The sequence below is a fragment of the Anoplopoma fimbria genome, chromosome 23, assembly GCF_027596085.1.
Source record: "Anoplopoma fimbria isolate UVic2021 breed Golden Eagle Sablefish chromosome 23, Afim_UVic_2022, whole genome shotgun sequence".
NCBI classification, from domain to species: Eukaryota; Metazoa; Chordata; class Actinopteri; order Perciformes; family Anoplopomatidae; genus Anoplopoma; species Anoplopoma fimbria.
The window spans coordinates 15,757,588-15,772,661 of NC_072471.1; the positions used below are offsets into that span (position 1 = coordinate 15,757,588).

The 15,074-nt window shown below is 39.9% G+C and overlaps 1 protein-coding gene across 1 annotated transcript in view; it reads right to left on the reverse strand.

The window, feature by feature from the left end:
* ano2b (anoctamin 2b) overlaps positions 1 to 15,074 on the reverse strand; it is a 63,744-nt gene that overhangs the window by 8,191 nt on the left and 40,479 nt on the right. The window contains exons 22-24 of the mRNA XM_054624404.1: positions 7,327 to 7,479; positions 6,110 to 6,162; positions 4,747 to 4,925 (exon numbers count right to left, since the gene is read on the reverse strand). Of these exons, the coding sequence (XP_054480379.1) occupies positions 4,747 to 4,925; positions 6,110 to 6,162; positions 7,327 to 7,479 (385 nt within the window). The remainder of the gene's footprint in view (positions 1 to 4,746; positions 4,926 to 6,109; positions 6,163 to 7,326; positions 7,480 to 15,074) is intronic.

The window sequence follows — 15,074 nt, forward strand, 5'->3', positions numbered from 1 at the left end:
CAAGCGAGGTGAGTCGATACTAGAAGGTGGAGTAAAACCCTCCCTGATCACTGATGGAGCAGAGAGAATCATCACTTATGCGACACGGGACATCCTGCACAAACCAGCCGTTTTTTAAAGCCCTGACTACTCTCGAGGTAATTCACTCGACCCAAACTTAAGAAAATGGCAGCTTGCAAAACAACGGCACACACTACCAATACTACGTCGTAAAGTTTACAAAGTGCAGACGTTCCTCTATTGGGTTGCCGATTAAATTATTCAGCTCAAGTCCCGTTGAAGATGATGTCACAGCCGTTTCAAGCACCTTCACTATGAGAATCCGGCCTACACTCAGGGGGAACTATCTGAAGTGGGAATATGACATCCGAGCAAAAGACTTACCAGACGTGAGTCCGGTTGGGTCGAGCAGAGCCACACCATGCAGTGGAAATGCGGCAAGTGACTCTGCGTCTGCCTTCCATTTTTCCTGTGACACTGTCTTTTGCTTTGCCACTATTCACACTATGTTTTCCCTGTTCGTTTTTTATGTTCTATGTTTTCCCTGTTCCATGACACATCTCCATAATTCATTAAGGATGCCATGTTTATTGCCACCTTGTTCCAACACGTCTGATATTTTTACATTTACATGTTTTCCCGAACTAAACCAAATACAGTGAAAAAAGAACAAATATTTTATATTGATGCATCTAGAACAATCATTCTATCAGAAATGACATCATTATCCAACTGAAAATTCCTTGGCTTTCACTTGACTTCCAGCTGATAATGAGTTACTACAGCCAAATTCCCGTCATCTCAAAGAACAAGCACTGTCTTGGTATTAAGCATGTAGAAGCTATAAGTTATAAACCTTTTCAAAGTCTTCTTCATGCTTTGCAACATATGAAGCCCTCTAATCACAAGAGTTTGTGGTTAAGTCGTCCTCTCTCTTGTTTTTACTATCCCTGATTTATCTGTTTATGTTGGGCATTTGATCTTTGCTTTCTTTAAATCAATTTTGAGCTCTCTGGCTAAATATATTTTGATTTAAAACATCCAAACATGTCAGGAACACAGAGAGAAAATGATTCACTTTAAGGAAGTTGCCTTTTCTCTTGCCCCCTCCCCATGGAGGTCAGCTAAATGACAGTTGAGGCTGGTAGAGATTTAATATTTGCTCAATGGTACCTCGCAGGGCTAAGACCTGAATTACCTTTAAATATTCAACATTCCATGAGAAAATGACCCTACTCAATACTTACCTCAGTAAACATTGTAAACATGAGTTCATAGTCTCAATCGCTTATCTTCACTAGTCGTCTTTAATACACTACAAGAACAAACATTTCAATAATACATACATATATTTCTTTTGGTCCTCATTTCATCTAACAGACACTTAACTAAACCACCTAGCAAAAAAGTCAGGGCAAGTCCGTCCAGCTGTCTACTGGAGCTCTGCATTAAATGCAACATGCACCTAAATTTATTTTAAGCAAGTATTCAGGGTTTCCTAAAATGAAGACCAAATTTTCCCTACACCCTGTAATGTCCTTGCCTGTTTATTTCACATTGACAATAAAAAATGTTTGCTTTTAAAAGCAAGAGGAACATAGCAGCAGTTAACAGACCAGATTTTATATACCAATATGTTCACATTTGCAATTATTCCTGATGTCATTCTGACATGGGGTTAATGTGAAGCTGGGAAAAAACTGCATTTCTTGGCATGGTTACAAAATCCCTTCATATGCAGTTAGGTGGCGTACAGTACAATACTAGAGACTGCTGAAGGCTACAAGATATCTTAGTGATGGTTTTACTAATTGGTTGATTTGTAAAAAAAACAATGGTGGTCATTGTCAGGGGATTGAACATTAAAGTGAATCTCTGGATTGGTTAACCTATGGTCATTGGTTTTGGGTGGTGAACAACTATCACATTTACCAAATGAGTTTTGTTTTTAATTCAGGGTGACGTGCTACACCAGTTATTGGTGATAACCGTGATATTTAAAAAGGAAATATTTGTATCATGTCAAAAATACAAATGTGAAAAAATGTGTAAATAATCCAGTGCCTCTTAAATGATTTCACATATACAGTTATGGTTACATAATCTCTCTCCTCCCCTCTACACTTATATTTTGAGTGTAATTAATTTGCTAAAAGAGACAAAACCCAAAGTAAACAAAGTTAAAGATGAATTTGATTGAGTTTTTGTGCAAATCTTCTTTAGATATCATGATAATATTGTTATTGTGAATTAATTTTCCTACTCTAATCGTGTGGTGAAAATCTGATATAATGACACCCCTACTTTAAATATTACTCAAGCAGATCTAGTGCTCATGTTTTGTTACTGCTGTACTTCCTGTACTGTAAATCCTTTAGTTGCAGCATTGGTTCACTATCTGCTATCACAATATCCAGATTCTTCAAAGAAATGGTTAACCACCATTTATGGTCCGCATAAATTAAGTGTAAAAAGCTTGTTTGAAACAATATTTACTGACATTAGTGAAAGTTTGACCACCATGAACAATTCATAGTTTGCCAACATTTCTATCTAGCATTGTGAATACAGTAGAGAGAACATGTCTGCAGATAAGTACAGTGATGCTCTGCCCACTGATGCATAAACCTTCTTCAACTTCCTCGCACTGCTGTTTTTAAATGTAATTAAAAATTAAATACCATAGTGGTCGGCCTCTGTCACACCATCCATCTATTTATCCACCCATCCAGCTACAGTGCCTCTCTCCTTCCTCTCCTTCCTCACTTTCATTTCTACATTTTTACATACTTCCCTGCCCCAGCTTTATCTTTTCTTCTGTTATATAATAATATCCAGCATCTCTCCATTTCCTGTCCATCCATCCATTCTTTACTACTTCCCCTCCCTTTTACATAAATTCATCCATACAACTAGAGTCCAAAAATGAACTGGGCCAACAACAAAGAAGGAAAGAAAAAGAAAGATTAAGTAACTGTCTGACGCATCAGACATACTTTGAATTACATACTGAGTTGAATCGGTTTCCTTAAGCAGCGAAGACTGTCTGGATACAGTCTGTACATACACTATACAGCACGACACACACTGCAGACACACATAACCCTTCTTTGAACATTCTTCAGCCAATTTCACGCCTATGCGTTCAAGTATCTCGTCGTGTTTCCGCCGTGACGTACCACGCTGCATTGGCACAAAGACCATATTCTTGCATTGTAATTATTAGCTGTCTTATGTAACAGCAGGCCGACCTCTGGCTGTGGGCGCCGGCATCCATGACCTTTTCTTCTACAGCGCTCTATATTGATTATTATGAAAGAGATGCTTGCCACTGGCATGAGTGAGAATGCAAAGACGATACAATAGTGCACTGTATTTCTAAATCTGTTAAATCATCAACTCCACCCCGTTACAGGCTCAAACTTATGTAATGTCTCCACTAGACGCAGAAAGGGCCTATGGACATTCAGAAAGGTATTACCTGTGTGCATCAGGTGCTTTAATCCATCTATAAAAGTGTATACATGCAAGCAATTAACAATAGCAATTACTCATCAAATCCATCAGTCCTACTGTACATACAAATCATTGATTATAACACTATATGTGACTTTATGCAGATGATATATTATTGTATGTATCAAATGCTGATATCTCAGTTCCCACACACACACTTTAATTGAGTATTTTGGTACTTTGTCAGGATCAAAGCCAGCTTGGCATTTAATTCTGCTCTATTACCTACTCTGCTATCACATAAACTGAGTCTCCTGGATTGATTTATGGCACAAATCATAAAGCGTGTGCTGTTACTTTAGACTTTCTGATGACATTAAATAGTGAACAGTAAAGGACTGTGTATGTAAGAAATCTTGTTGCAAATGTTGTTAAGGTTGTTGCCAAAAGGTTTCTCGATATGAATAAAAGCTTGGAAAGAAAGAGAAAATTAATTTGGAGATGGACTTCAGAACCAAAGAAGAGACTGAGAATTCAATTCTGTTCGATTAAATGGATAATGGCCCTGAAATAAGCATGATAATGGTAGGTATTTTTGTTGATACAGAGACTTGAGTGTGTTATGTATTAAAGGCAAATATATGAGCTACACTAAAACAGAGTGATGTTGTTTTATCCACTTAGACAAAATTCCCCAAACTGAATTCCTCTATAAAAATAGATGAACTGACTTGACTGTTTTCTTGTATTGTAAAAATAAAGATCAGAAAACTAAATTAGTTCAGGCTATGGGTGCAAATGTTGTTGCTATTCAGCATTTGTGAGCCTGTCTTCAAGGTGCTGGTATATCCTGATATATTAGGAGAAGCAATTCTATGTAAAATCAGACATGAAGCAACTCATATTGCCAAAATGTAATGATCCTTTATTTCATAACCTCGATTTTCTGCCAGATTTTTCTCTAGATTTAATTGTTGAAAAGTCAACTATTCGGTAAACACCCCTACATGTCAGTGAGTGAGCATCTATTCTTATTGAACAGGTGACTTCTTATGATGACGCTGAATGAAATAATCACTTTTTTTTTCATTTGTATTTATATAACGCCTGTCACCAAGGCAATTTAGCTAATTATAATGGAAGGATTTCTACCAATACAGTATTTGTAACTTGTGAGTGTGTGCGTGTTTGTGTGTGTGTGTGTGTGTGTGTGTGTGTGTGTGTGTGTGTGTGTGTGTGTGTGTGTGTGTGTGTGTGTGTGTGTGTGTGTGTGTGTGTGTGTGTTTTTACCGGCAGACAGTGATGGCCCCTTGCTCTAAGTTCTGCGGTGCGGTGCCTGGTTTAAAATTGGACACGTTGAAGTAGGAGAGAGTGTGGTCGATGAAGCCGTGCATGGTGCCGGTCTGACTGAACATGTACTGGTAGACGAGCCGAGGGATAAAGTCTGATGTGAAGGAGATCACAAAGGCCTCCGGAGAGAAAGAGAGAGAGGCAGAGTAAAACACTTTGTGGTCGTGAAAAATAATAAAACATAATTAGACCATCAAAGAAGAGGTTAGCAATATTAAATAAAGTATGTAGGAACCATACAAGAAACATGCACAAAAGGGTAATTCCTCTCCCAGTTTTCCACTGCCCTGAAGCTCCTGGGGCAGCTTAAGTGCTTGTATATGTGTCCAATGCCACATAAGCTCTGGAATAAATAAAAACCTCTGCTGCTTGTTTTTCTTAATCCTACACAAATCTCTTTAGTATTAAAAGTAAACGGAATTGGATTTGGTTTGCTGGCCAAGGACAAATCCCAAGCAGAACTTTCCTGACTCTACATCACACCTTGACCTCGACAGATCAGCGCCTTAAGGTGTTTCAGATGAGACTCCAGAACCTCACAAGGTCATGAGGGATTACATCTCAGAACAAACGTAGAGGTCAAAATCTCTCTAATATTCAGTGATAGATATTTCAAGGTATGAGAACAAGGGTGCTATCTTTATATTTATAAATATGATCAATGAAACATTTAAGATTGATCTGAATCTGGCCTTCTGATTAAGAAAATATGAATTTAAAGAGGAACGTTTTTAAAATAATTAAATAATCAGATTGCGGCTGTGATATGTGTTAATGATAAAATCATTACTTAACTATAAAAATTATTATTTAACTTACAATACAGATATTTTGTTTTGGTCCAAAATGAAGTGAAATCGCATAGTCTTAAGTCTTAAAACTTTCAAATTGTCTTGGGAAAGGACTCCCAAACCCAATAAATCCTTATATCTTTTGTTCCCTGCAGAAATTTGGAATTGTATAATGATTTGCAGATACCAGCTAATACACATGCCAATATGTGAATCAGTGGAATACTGGAACTTTTGTTCCACTTCAAGCAAAGAAGTAGCTTCTTTAATGAAGCTAATCGCACCCACTTTGAGTGACTGCTACAAACATTTAACATTTCATGTCATGTTAAGAAAATCCCCCCAAAATATATTTATCTAGTGCTATTTATCAGTCTACATTGTTTTGGTTTGAGTAAAATGTCTGCTCTCTCTGCAATTATAACTATTTTCATGCATTTCTTGTGCATATGCCTGCATTCATCACTAATTCAATGAGCAGACTGATGCAGGGACATTGCATTAATACTTACATTTATAATGACTGAGAATTTTCCCATTCCACTCAGTATGTTGTACCATATACCTATAGAAAAAAGAGCAAGGGAGAGAAAATGGTTCAAGAGATAAGGAGGAGGCGAAGGGAATAGATCTGTATTAAGCAAATTCAGAAAATTGTAAATGGATTTGATAGATAATGCATTAAACTCAAAGGCCTTAGGACCATGTATAAAGCATGCTACTGAATATTATAAACTGACCCCCCCTATCATTCGTCTGTACAAAACTGTGTCCATGTTGTTAATCTCCAATGTATCTGTTCATTAGATTGTTGTTAATGTCAATCAATTAATGTATCCATTAAATAAAATATAATTAAATCAATTTAAAAAAATGATTAGTACATATTAATACATATAGCATTATTTAATGGTGTTAGTAAAACCCTACAAATAGTTCACTTTTCAGGAACATGGAAGAAACAAAACAGAGAGTCAAAGAGTCTCCAGCCAACCAGTTTTAAAGCTGATTTTTAGCAGGTATAATGTTTACCATGCTCACCGTCTTAGTTTAGCGTGTTAACATGCTTAAAGTTTTTGATCAGCGGCAAACACAAAGTACATATGAGGCTGATGAGAATGTCATCAGTTTTGCAGAAAATTTGGTCATAACCAGAAAATAATCTGACACATGTTGGCTTGATGTTGGCGCTGGATAGACAAACTAATTTAAATTCATCTTGAGGGGGGCATTAATACCTGTGCTACATTTCTTGGCGATCCATCCAATAGATGTCAACCTCATCAGGGGGACAACCACCGTAATTAGGATTCATCATCATATCTACAAATTGCCATGGCAGTCATCCAATTCTTGTTGAGTTATTCCAGTATGGACAAATGTGGTGGACGAACAGACTGACGGAGCCATCCCCACAGCCATGGCCCCATAGCCACTAGCATGGCTAGAAAAGGACTGACTGTGCGACATTTGGGCTTAGAAAACCCCTTTGAAAGCCTTTAAAAAGCCTTTCCGGTTTGGCCATATGATGATGGTTTTAAAATATCTTACATTGTTGTTTTGCCCCCTTAACTGCTCCTTTCCTCCATTGGCTGTTAGTACCTACAAAACCATATCAAATCTGGTATTTGATATTTTAGTTTATAGCCCTGGTTGTATGGGAGCATAGTAATAACGAGGAGGTTATGCTCTGTGTGTTAGTCTTCCCTTTTTTTACACACCAGCTTACCAATATCTTTGGCACGTACAGCAACCGGCCTGCGTAGCTCCGTAACAAACTTTTTGGCATCCAGTCGGATCTCGATGACGTTGTTGAGCAGAGCAAAGAGCGGAGCAAGCGGGAACGAAGCCACGAACAGAGAGACGAAACCAAACTGGATGACTGGAGAGAAGAGACAGGCAATCATCAAACATGATTTTGTCTGTGTGATGTCATTGAACATCAGTTAAATTAATTTAGGTAATTTGGCCCAATGAATATGTTTAATAGGCCTGTCATAATTAGATCTTTGTGTCTGGAATTTAAGGCCATATTTCCCATAATCCCCATTTCTCCATGCCCCCTGAACACATGCATACATTGGTACAAGAATGTTTAAAGTAAAACAGCAAAATATCCAAACATGAGACTAATAATCACGTTCCAATACTGATCCAGTACCAGAATTGCCTCTGAAACTACTAAAATGCTTAATCGGGAATCTGCAATAATACGAAAAAAAAAAAAACACAGGTACAAACAATTCTGCAGATTCAAAACACATCATGATTCTGGTGTAGACTGTTCTTCCTCAAAAACAATTTTTAAGAGAAAACTGGCAAAGATATTGTTGAATGAGGCCCGTTGTTTCTCATCATCATTATGCTGATGACATCCAAATGTACATCAAAAATGAGTGTGGTCGCCAAGCCTCCAACTGCTGCAGCTGGAGTCCCCACGAAACACCTGGAGAGCTGACTACATCACTTATGGAAATCCCCACTGCTAGAATTTACGTAATTCAATCTATGATGGACATAAAGATAACCCAAGTTACACTTTTCTACTGCAGGGCAGTTCAAACAAAGACTTTCTTCAAGTTGCTGACTGCAGCTTGATGGAGAAAATAAATCAGATGCTTTGAGGTTTAAGTTTACGTCATAGTACTATCATGGGTGTCTACTACTGTGTCTACTTCTGTCCTGCTGCAAACGTTGCAAATTGCCTCCCCTATTTTTCGTGATTGCCTCGCAGCGGAGTTCGCAGGCAGAGGCGTTGGTTGACTATGGCTTTATTCTTTGTCTAGCTTTATCTCAAAGCACTTCCCTGTTGGGGTATTTCAAATGCATATATTTGCTGTCAGGTTTATGCTATGTCAAGTTGTCTGGCTTCTATGGTTGGAATAGTAATGAGAGATACTGGAGTGTGAGAGAATTATATAATAATGAAAGAGTTGTGCAATATTCTCTATGTTTACAAATGGCAGTTGTCATGCGATGGAAGATACATTACAATCACCGTCCTGTTTTTCTCTTGATATACATCTTTGTGTGTTCTCTGCTCTGGGGAAGTTGGGGTAAAAAGAACCACAGCCATTTTCTGCCGCCATGAGAGACGAGACGCCGTGGGATTGACGTGTTGGTGAATAGCCATTTGTCTGGCGAGGAGTCACACTGTCTGTCCAGAATGGCTCTGTGGTTCAGAGGATGCCTTTTAAGGTTAAACTCTCCACTGCACCAGCCAAACTGGGACTTTTTCTGTGTGTGAAACTCTGTGTGTGTGTGTGTGTGTGTGTTTGTTATGTAAGTCAGTCTGATTAGATAACCCAGACACACAACATCCGTGACTGATCATTAAAAACTAAAGTTAATGGGAATTTATTGGACAGTTGTTGGATCCAGACTTAGACCATTTAGACTGACCCTGAATCCTTCTCTCTCCTAACCCCTGATACTGCTACTGATCTTCTCCTCTCCACCCTTTCCTCTTCTTTGGACAACCTCTGTCCCTTCACCTCCAGGCCTGCACGGCCAACTCCTCCTGCCCCATGGCTGTCGGACTCAGTGCGTACTGATAGACGGAGCCTAAGAGAGGCTGAGCGTAAATGGAGAAAAGGCAAACTCCCGGAGGACCTTCTTAACTTCCTATCTCTTCTTTCCACTTTCTCCTCCTCTCTATCTACTGCTAAAGCGGCTTTCTTCTGCTCTAAAATCATAACCTCTGCTTCCAATCCTAAAAAACTCTTCGAAACTTTCTTTTCACTCCTCCAACCCCCACCCCCTCCTCCTACTTCCTTCCTTCTCCTTGATGATTTCGCCAACTTCTTTGACAAGAAGGTAGACGATATCAGATCCTCCTTCTCTCAGCGCCCCTCTCCCTGTCCACCCTCTCCCTCTCTACCCTCTCCAGCTCTTCCCCCTCAGCTCCCCAGCTTACCCTATCTTGCTCCCCTCTCCCCTAATGAGGTCCTCAACCTTGTTACATCTAACCACCCCACCACGTGCTCCCTTGACCCGATCCCCTCCCCTCTTCTTCAGTCTATTGCAACTAAACTCCTTCCTTTCCTCACCAGTTCTGGGCCCCCTTCTCTTCTCGCTCTACACAACATCTCTGGGTTCTGTTATTCGCTTGCATGACTTCTCTTACCATTGTTATGCCGATGACACCCACTTGGTCTTGTCATTTCCCCCTGGTGACACTCAAGTGGAGGGCATTGCTGCGTGCTTGGCTGATATCTCGAAGTGGATGGCGACACACCACCTGAAGCTCAACCTGGACAAAACCGAGCTACTGGACCTGTCCATCACCATTGATGATACCGTGGTGACACCAAATCTGGGTGTGACCCTGGACGACCAACTGTCGTTCTCAGCAAACATTGCATCGGTCACACGCTCCTGCAGATTCCTCCTCTACAACATCAGGAGGATTCGCCCCTTCCTCACTGACGAGACGGCGCAGGTGCTCATCCAGGCTCTGGTCATCTCCAGCCTGGACTACTGCAACTCACTACTCGCCGGAGCCCCGGCGTCGGCCATCAGACCTCTGGAGCTTGTCCAGAAAGCTGCAGCTCGTCTGGTGTTCAATCGCCCCAAGTTCTCCCACACAACTTCCCTTCTCCGTTCTCTACACTGGCTCCCTGTAAGAGCTCGCATCCAGTTTAAGACTCTGGTGCTAGCCTACAGGGCAGTGAAAGCAACAGCTTTCCTAGCCTCTCCAGGCCATGGTCAAGCCCTACACCCCCGCCCGCCCACTTCGCTCTGCTGCCTCGGGGCGACTGGTTGGAGGTCAGAGGCTCAGAGGTCCCTGCGGCCGATCCACCCGGTCACAGCTTTTTTCTGTCCTGGCCCCTCAGTGGTGGAATGAACTCCCCACTGACGTCAGGACAGCAGAGTCGCTGCCCATCTTTCCGTGCAGGCTGAAAACTCACCTCTTCAAGAAGTACTACCCTGAGCCTTCCGCTAAGCACTTATTGGATTCGTATTAGTTTGTTACACTTATTGTATTCATATTAGTTTGTTTCTGCACTGTACTTTTGCTCTGGTTTATGCTCTTAGAAAGTAACATTGATCAATTGTGGGCAGAATGATTTTGCTTTGGATAGTTGTAATTGTGTAGTGCGTCAGGAAAGAGAGCACTCGAGAAAGAGAAAAAGAGAGAGAAAGCTGCCTGGTATCATTAAAAACACACCTATTTAAACAGTCTAACACACTCATATCTGGCGAAAGAATGTAAAGACTGATAAAACTAAGGACATAATTTAAATCCTCATGGTAGATATAGCTGTGAAGCAGCTGAGGAGAGACTAATAGTAATAATAACGTTATTAATAGCACCTTTAGCAAACAAGGTTACAAAGTGCTTTACAATACAACAGAATCAAAGTTACTTAACAGTTGCAACAAAAAACATCAGTGAAGAAAAGGCCACAAGGTCAAAGTGAGTCTTAAGAGAGCTTGCCTGAATTCAAAGACTCATGGTTAATTATTTGGTGTTTATGTTTAAAAAAGGCTTAATTTTACTTATTGATTTTTTTCTCTTAAAGCGCTCATTCACTTTGTGACTTTCCCTGTAAAATGAAATATCAAATTGGTATTTGTGTAAATTGCCTATTTATAACCAAAGCATTGATAAGTTATACAGTGAAGATGGGAAAAAAATGATGAATGTGTTGCACCGTGAATAAGTGGTGCGCCTAAATTTTGCGCTGGTGCTCCAGAAACTTCAGTAAGGAGCCTCCTCGTGGAAATAGTCAGTCTGCAGTACTGTCAACGCCAAATAAGTTAGTAGCCTTAAAGACTAGTCCAGTCTTGCCACTCCAGCTTTCCTTTCAGCCACAGGAAGGTCAGAGATCAGCTGCATTAAGGCTGCAACTGCAGTATAATCAAAGTCGGATTTAACCAGATGCTCACTACTTCCTAAACACATGCATCTTCACTAAACCCTTACTCTAAAACACAAGTAGTGTTTTCTATGAGGTAAACGCCAGTACCTAATCGGTTTAAAGATATAACATCTTTCAAAACATTTCTGCTACAAACTTTCAATAAATGCTAAAAACCCCAGTCACCTGCTCCCTAAGAATGTGGAGAGGGAAACATGAGAAAGACGAGGCGGTTTGCCTGACTTTGGGCTGATGCGCGCCTCTGATCGGAGCAGTGGAACCTTAGCAGTGTGGGAACGGGGGTTTCCAGCGAGCCGGAGACTGACGGCTTCACCTCGGGACGCCGCACCCAGACAAAGAGCGGCAAGGAAGAAAATACGACAGCGGAGCAGCCGGGCGCTAGAGGGCAAGCTTAGAATAACCCCTTCGCTATCTATATGGGCCAAGGTTGACGGGTTCGAGGCCCGGGCCCGGGCGCACACAAAGAAGGATATACACACACACACACCTTATTACGAGCACCGGGTCCCACAGACACAGACAAGCAAACACACACACACACACACACACACACACACACACACACACACACACACACACACACACACACACACACACACACACACACACACACACACACACACAAATAATAAAGCACCCAGAACCCAGAGCTACCCATACCCTCATACATCTCACAGCTATGTGAGTGTGTGTTTGCATGTAGAACTCAGACATTTCTTACATTTTTGTCTTTGCCCTGCAGCCACATCAGCTCCGTGTTCTCTGGTTCTCCCTCCCTCTGTTTCTGCTCCGTATCACATGAAATCTCCACATTACCGTATCCTAGACTGGTTTAACTTCTGGTAGGACTTAACTTAGGTCTTGATTCCACCAAAAACATGGTGTGAGTAGTTGCATTTTTTGTATATGACCAAAGGGTCAAATCCTGCCCACTGGATGACTTAAAAGGTTAGAAATTTGCAGAAGAGTTGTTCATTTCCTATTTTAAATAAAATGCACTGTTAATATAGTTACCTATTTGTCCACTGTGGGGGTAGCGATGTCTTTTTAATGTAATGCTCACACTACAAGCGACCAAAACAACTAAACTGCTAAAGGTGGCTAGCTACATCATCAACCCATTGCTTGAGCGCTGGTTTCACGGAGATCCTCATATTCTTTTATGGCTTTGACCTCAGGCCAGGCTCACAGCCCCTTTTACTAGCTCACAACCCTTCACAAACAGGTGTTGCTAATCACTAAAGTCAAGCTTGTTACTGCGTGTTCTCTGACCACTTTGAATGCTTTTAATTACGCTTACTTATGCTTCCCCGTGTTCTCTGTCCTCCCGTGACCTGTAAATTGTTCCCCCCTCCACTTCCATTGAAGATCTTCCAGTTTTTTTAAATTCCCCTCAAGGAGACGAGAAGCAAGGAGAGAGGGAGGTTCTGGAGGAGCTGAGAGCGAAGAAACACCAGTGTATCCCATGTCATTTGGATTTTAATCATTTTATTTATCGCTCATTTTTGCTTCCATTATATTTGTACAGAATTAAAAGTAACTCATGTATTTAATGAAGCCTTGAAGCAGCTTTTAGATATCATCAGTGCGCTGACTAATGTGTTGCACCTGTGTCTTCAAATCAGATGCACAAAGGTCTGCAGCAGATTATGGGCATAGAAGCATTACTTAAGGTTCTGATATTCTTCATCGTCATCAAAAATGTTGACTTAAAATCAGAAATGAAACTAAAGTTAGTTGTTAACTTTAATACAACTCACTTTTTGTCATATTTGCTCTAATTGTCACTATTTCCTGACAGTAGTGCATGAGACACATGATCTGTGAAAAAAATCAGGTTATGTTATGTGTACATGCCTGTATTAAATGTGTGTAAATGTGTACAAATATAAGATAAGATAATCCTTTATTAGTCCCGCTGTGGGGAAATTTACAGGTATTATAAAAAATTCCCAAGTTATTTGAAATGAAGTTGATATTAAGAGATGTCATTGCTTTTTCACGTTTAGAGCATGAACTTACACAGAACTGTAGAATTTCTTACTGTCTAGTATTCTAATATTATTGCTTCTTTGAACTAAATAGAAGGAAATTCATGGGAAAGATGCAAACTCCCAGACTCCGAGTGTTTAAATCAGCAATGCTCTGATTATTGTTATGTTACATTGATACTGTAGATGCAGCAGTCTGTAGCTCCCATTAACTTTGCTACATTTTAGTTTTAATTTGACTTCTTTACATGTTTATTACTGCATCACATATGGTATTAAGACAGAATACAGTCATCAACAGAAGAGAAGGAAGCGTAGGGTTTGGATAAAATGAAGCGGAACCTTGAGAATAACACTGCCCAAACGCCACCGAAAGAGGATGTCGGCCATATTATCCGCCCCAGCTACTTACATTTCTCCTGAAGAAAAAACACTAAAAGAATGTCATTGTGCAACCCTGAGTTGCGTAATGACAATAAATTATCCTCGAATCCTCAATTGAACTCCGAGCTCGCAGGCAGGTTTCAGCGTTCTCCCTCAACACTGGACCATTTCGAAAAAGGGCTGTCCTCATTAGGCATTCCGGCACAAAAACATAAGAAGGTAGGGTTTAGGTTTAAAAAGGTTACGCTTTTAAACTTTAAAACAAGTGTTTGCATACTTACAGATTCTGAGTTTTTCCACGAGTGAGACGATTTTAGACGTAATTGACTTTTATTGTGGAAAAAACACATCTGACAAAACTATTATTGAAGTGGTTTCTTTAATGTCTTAAATATGTCTGGAGGGGAACATTAATGACTTTCTTTCTACCACTGCCTGTCATCTGCAGTCTGTGACAAACTTAGCTTAACATTTGACAAATAAGCTTATAATTACTAAAACATATTTAAAAATGTCAAAAGATACATTCAATCATCAATGTTGATCCCTTCAAATAAATATTCAGTTTAGCTAGTTCTTTGCTTTATTTAATAATTCACAGACCTTGTTGTGAGCAGTTCCCTGTACATAAAACATATATTTTATATCATATTGGAGAGAAGTCAGACATCTCTTTGGCCTATATCTCCAAAACTAGGCAACTCACACCAAAAACAAATGCAACAAATGTAATAATAAGTAGGACATTGCGTTACAATTTTTTAAATACCTAAATATTTAATTTAATTTCTGCACATTAAATGACGGATCTCTAGAAGGGCATGTTGCAGCATTCTCTATTTACTCCTGTAGGCTCCCAAAAATCCACAGATGCCTGTCTGAAAACATCAGACAGGCAGATTGTTTTAACTTGTCAGTCCGTTCCATTCCTCCTAACCATTCATGAACTTTCCCCATATAAAAATACATTATATTTTGTTTTACATTTTTAGCCGGTGACGGGTCTCTACTGTATAAGCCAGATGTCAGTTGTTATCAAATGTAAGCAAATGAGGAACAACAACGTAACCTTTCCTTTTTTTATTTGACTAAAATGCCTGAAAAAGCAAATAAAAATCTGGCATTGTAACCAAACACGAGGGCCGCATTGAGAAAAAAAACGAAAGCCAGTCAAAATAATGTGTCACTTGCTAATTACTTGCCGGCCTTAAAAATCA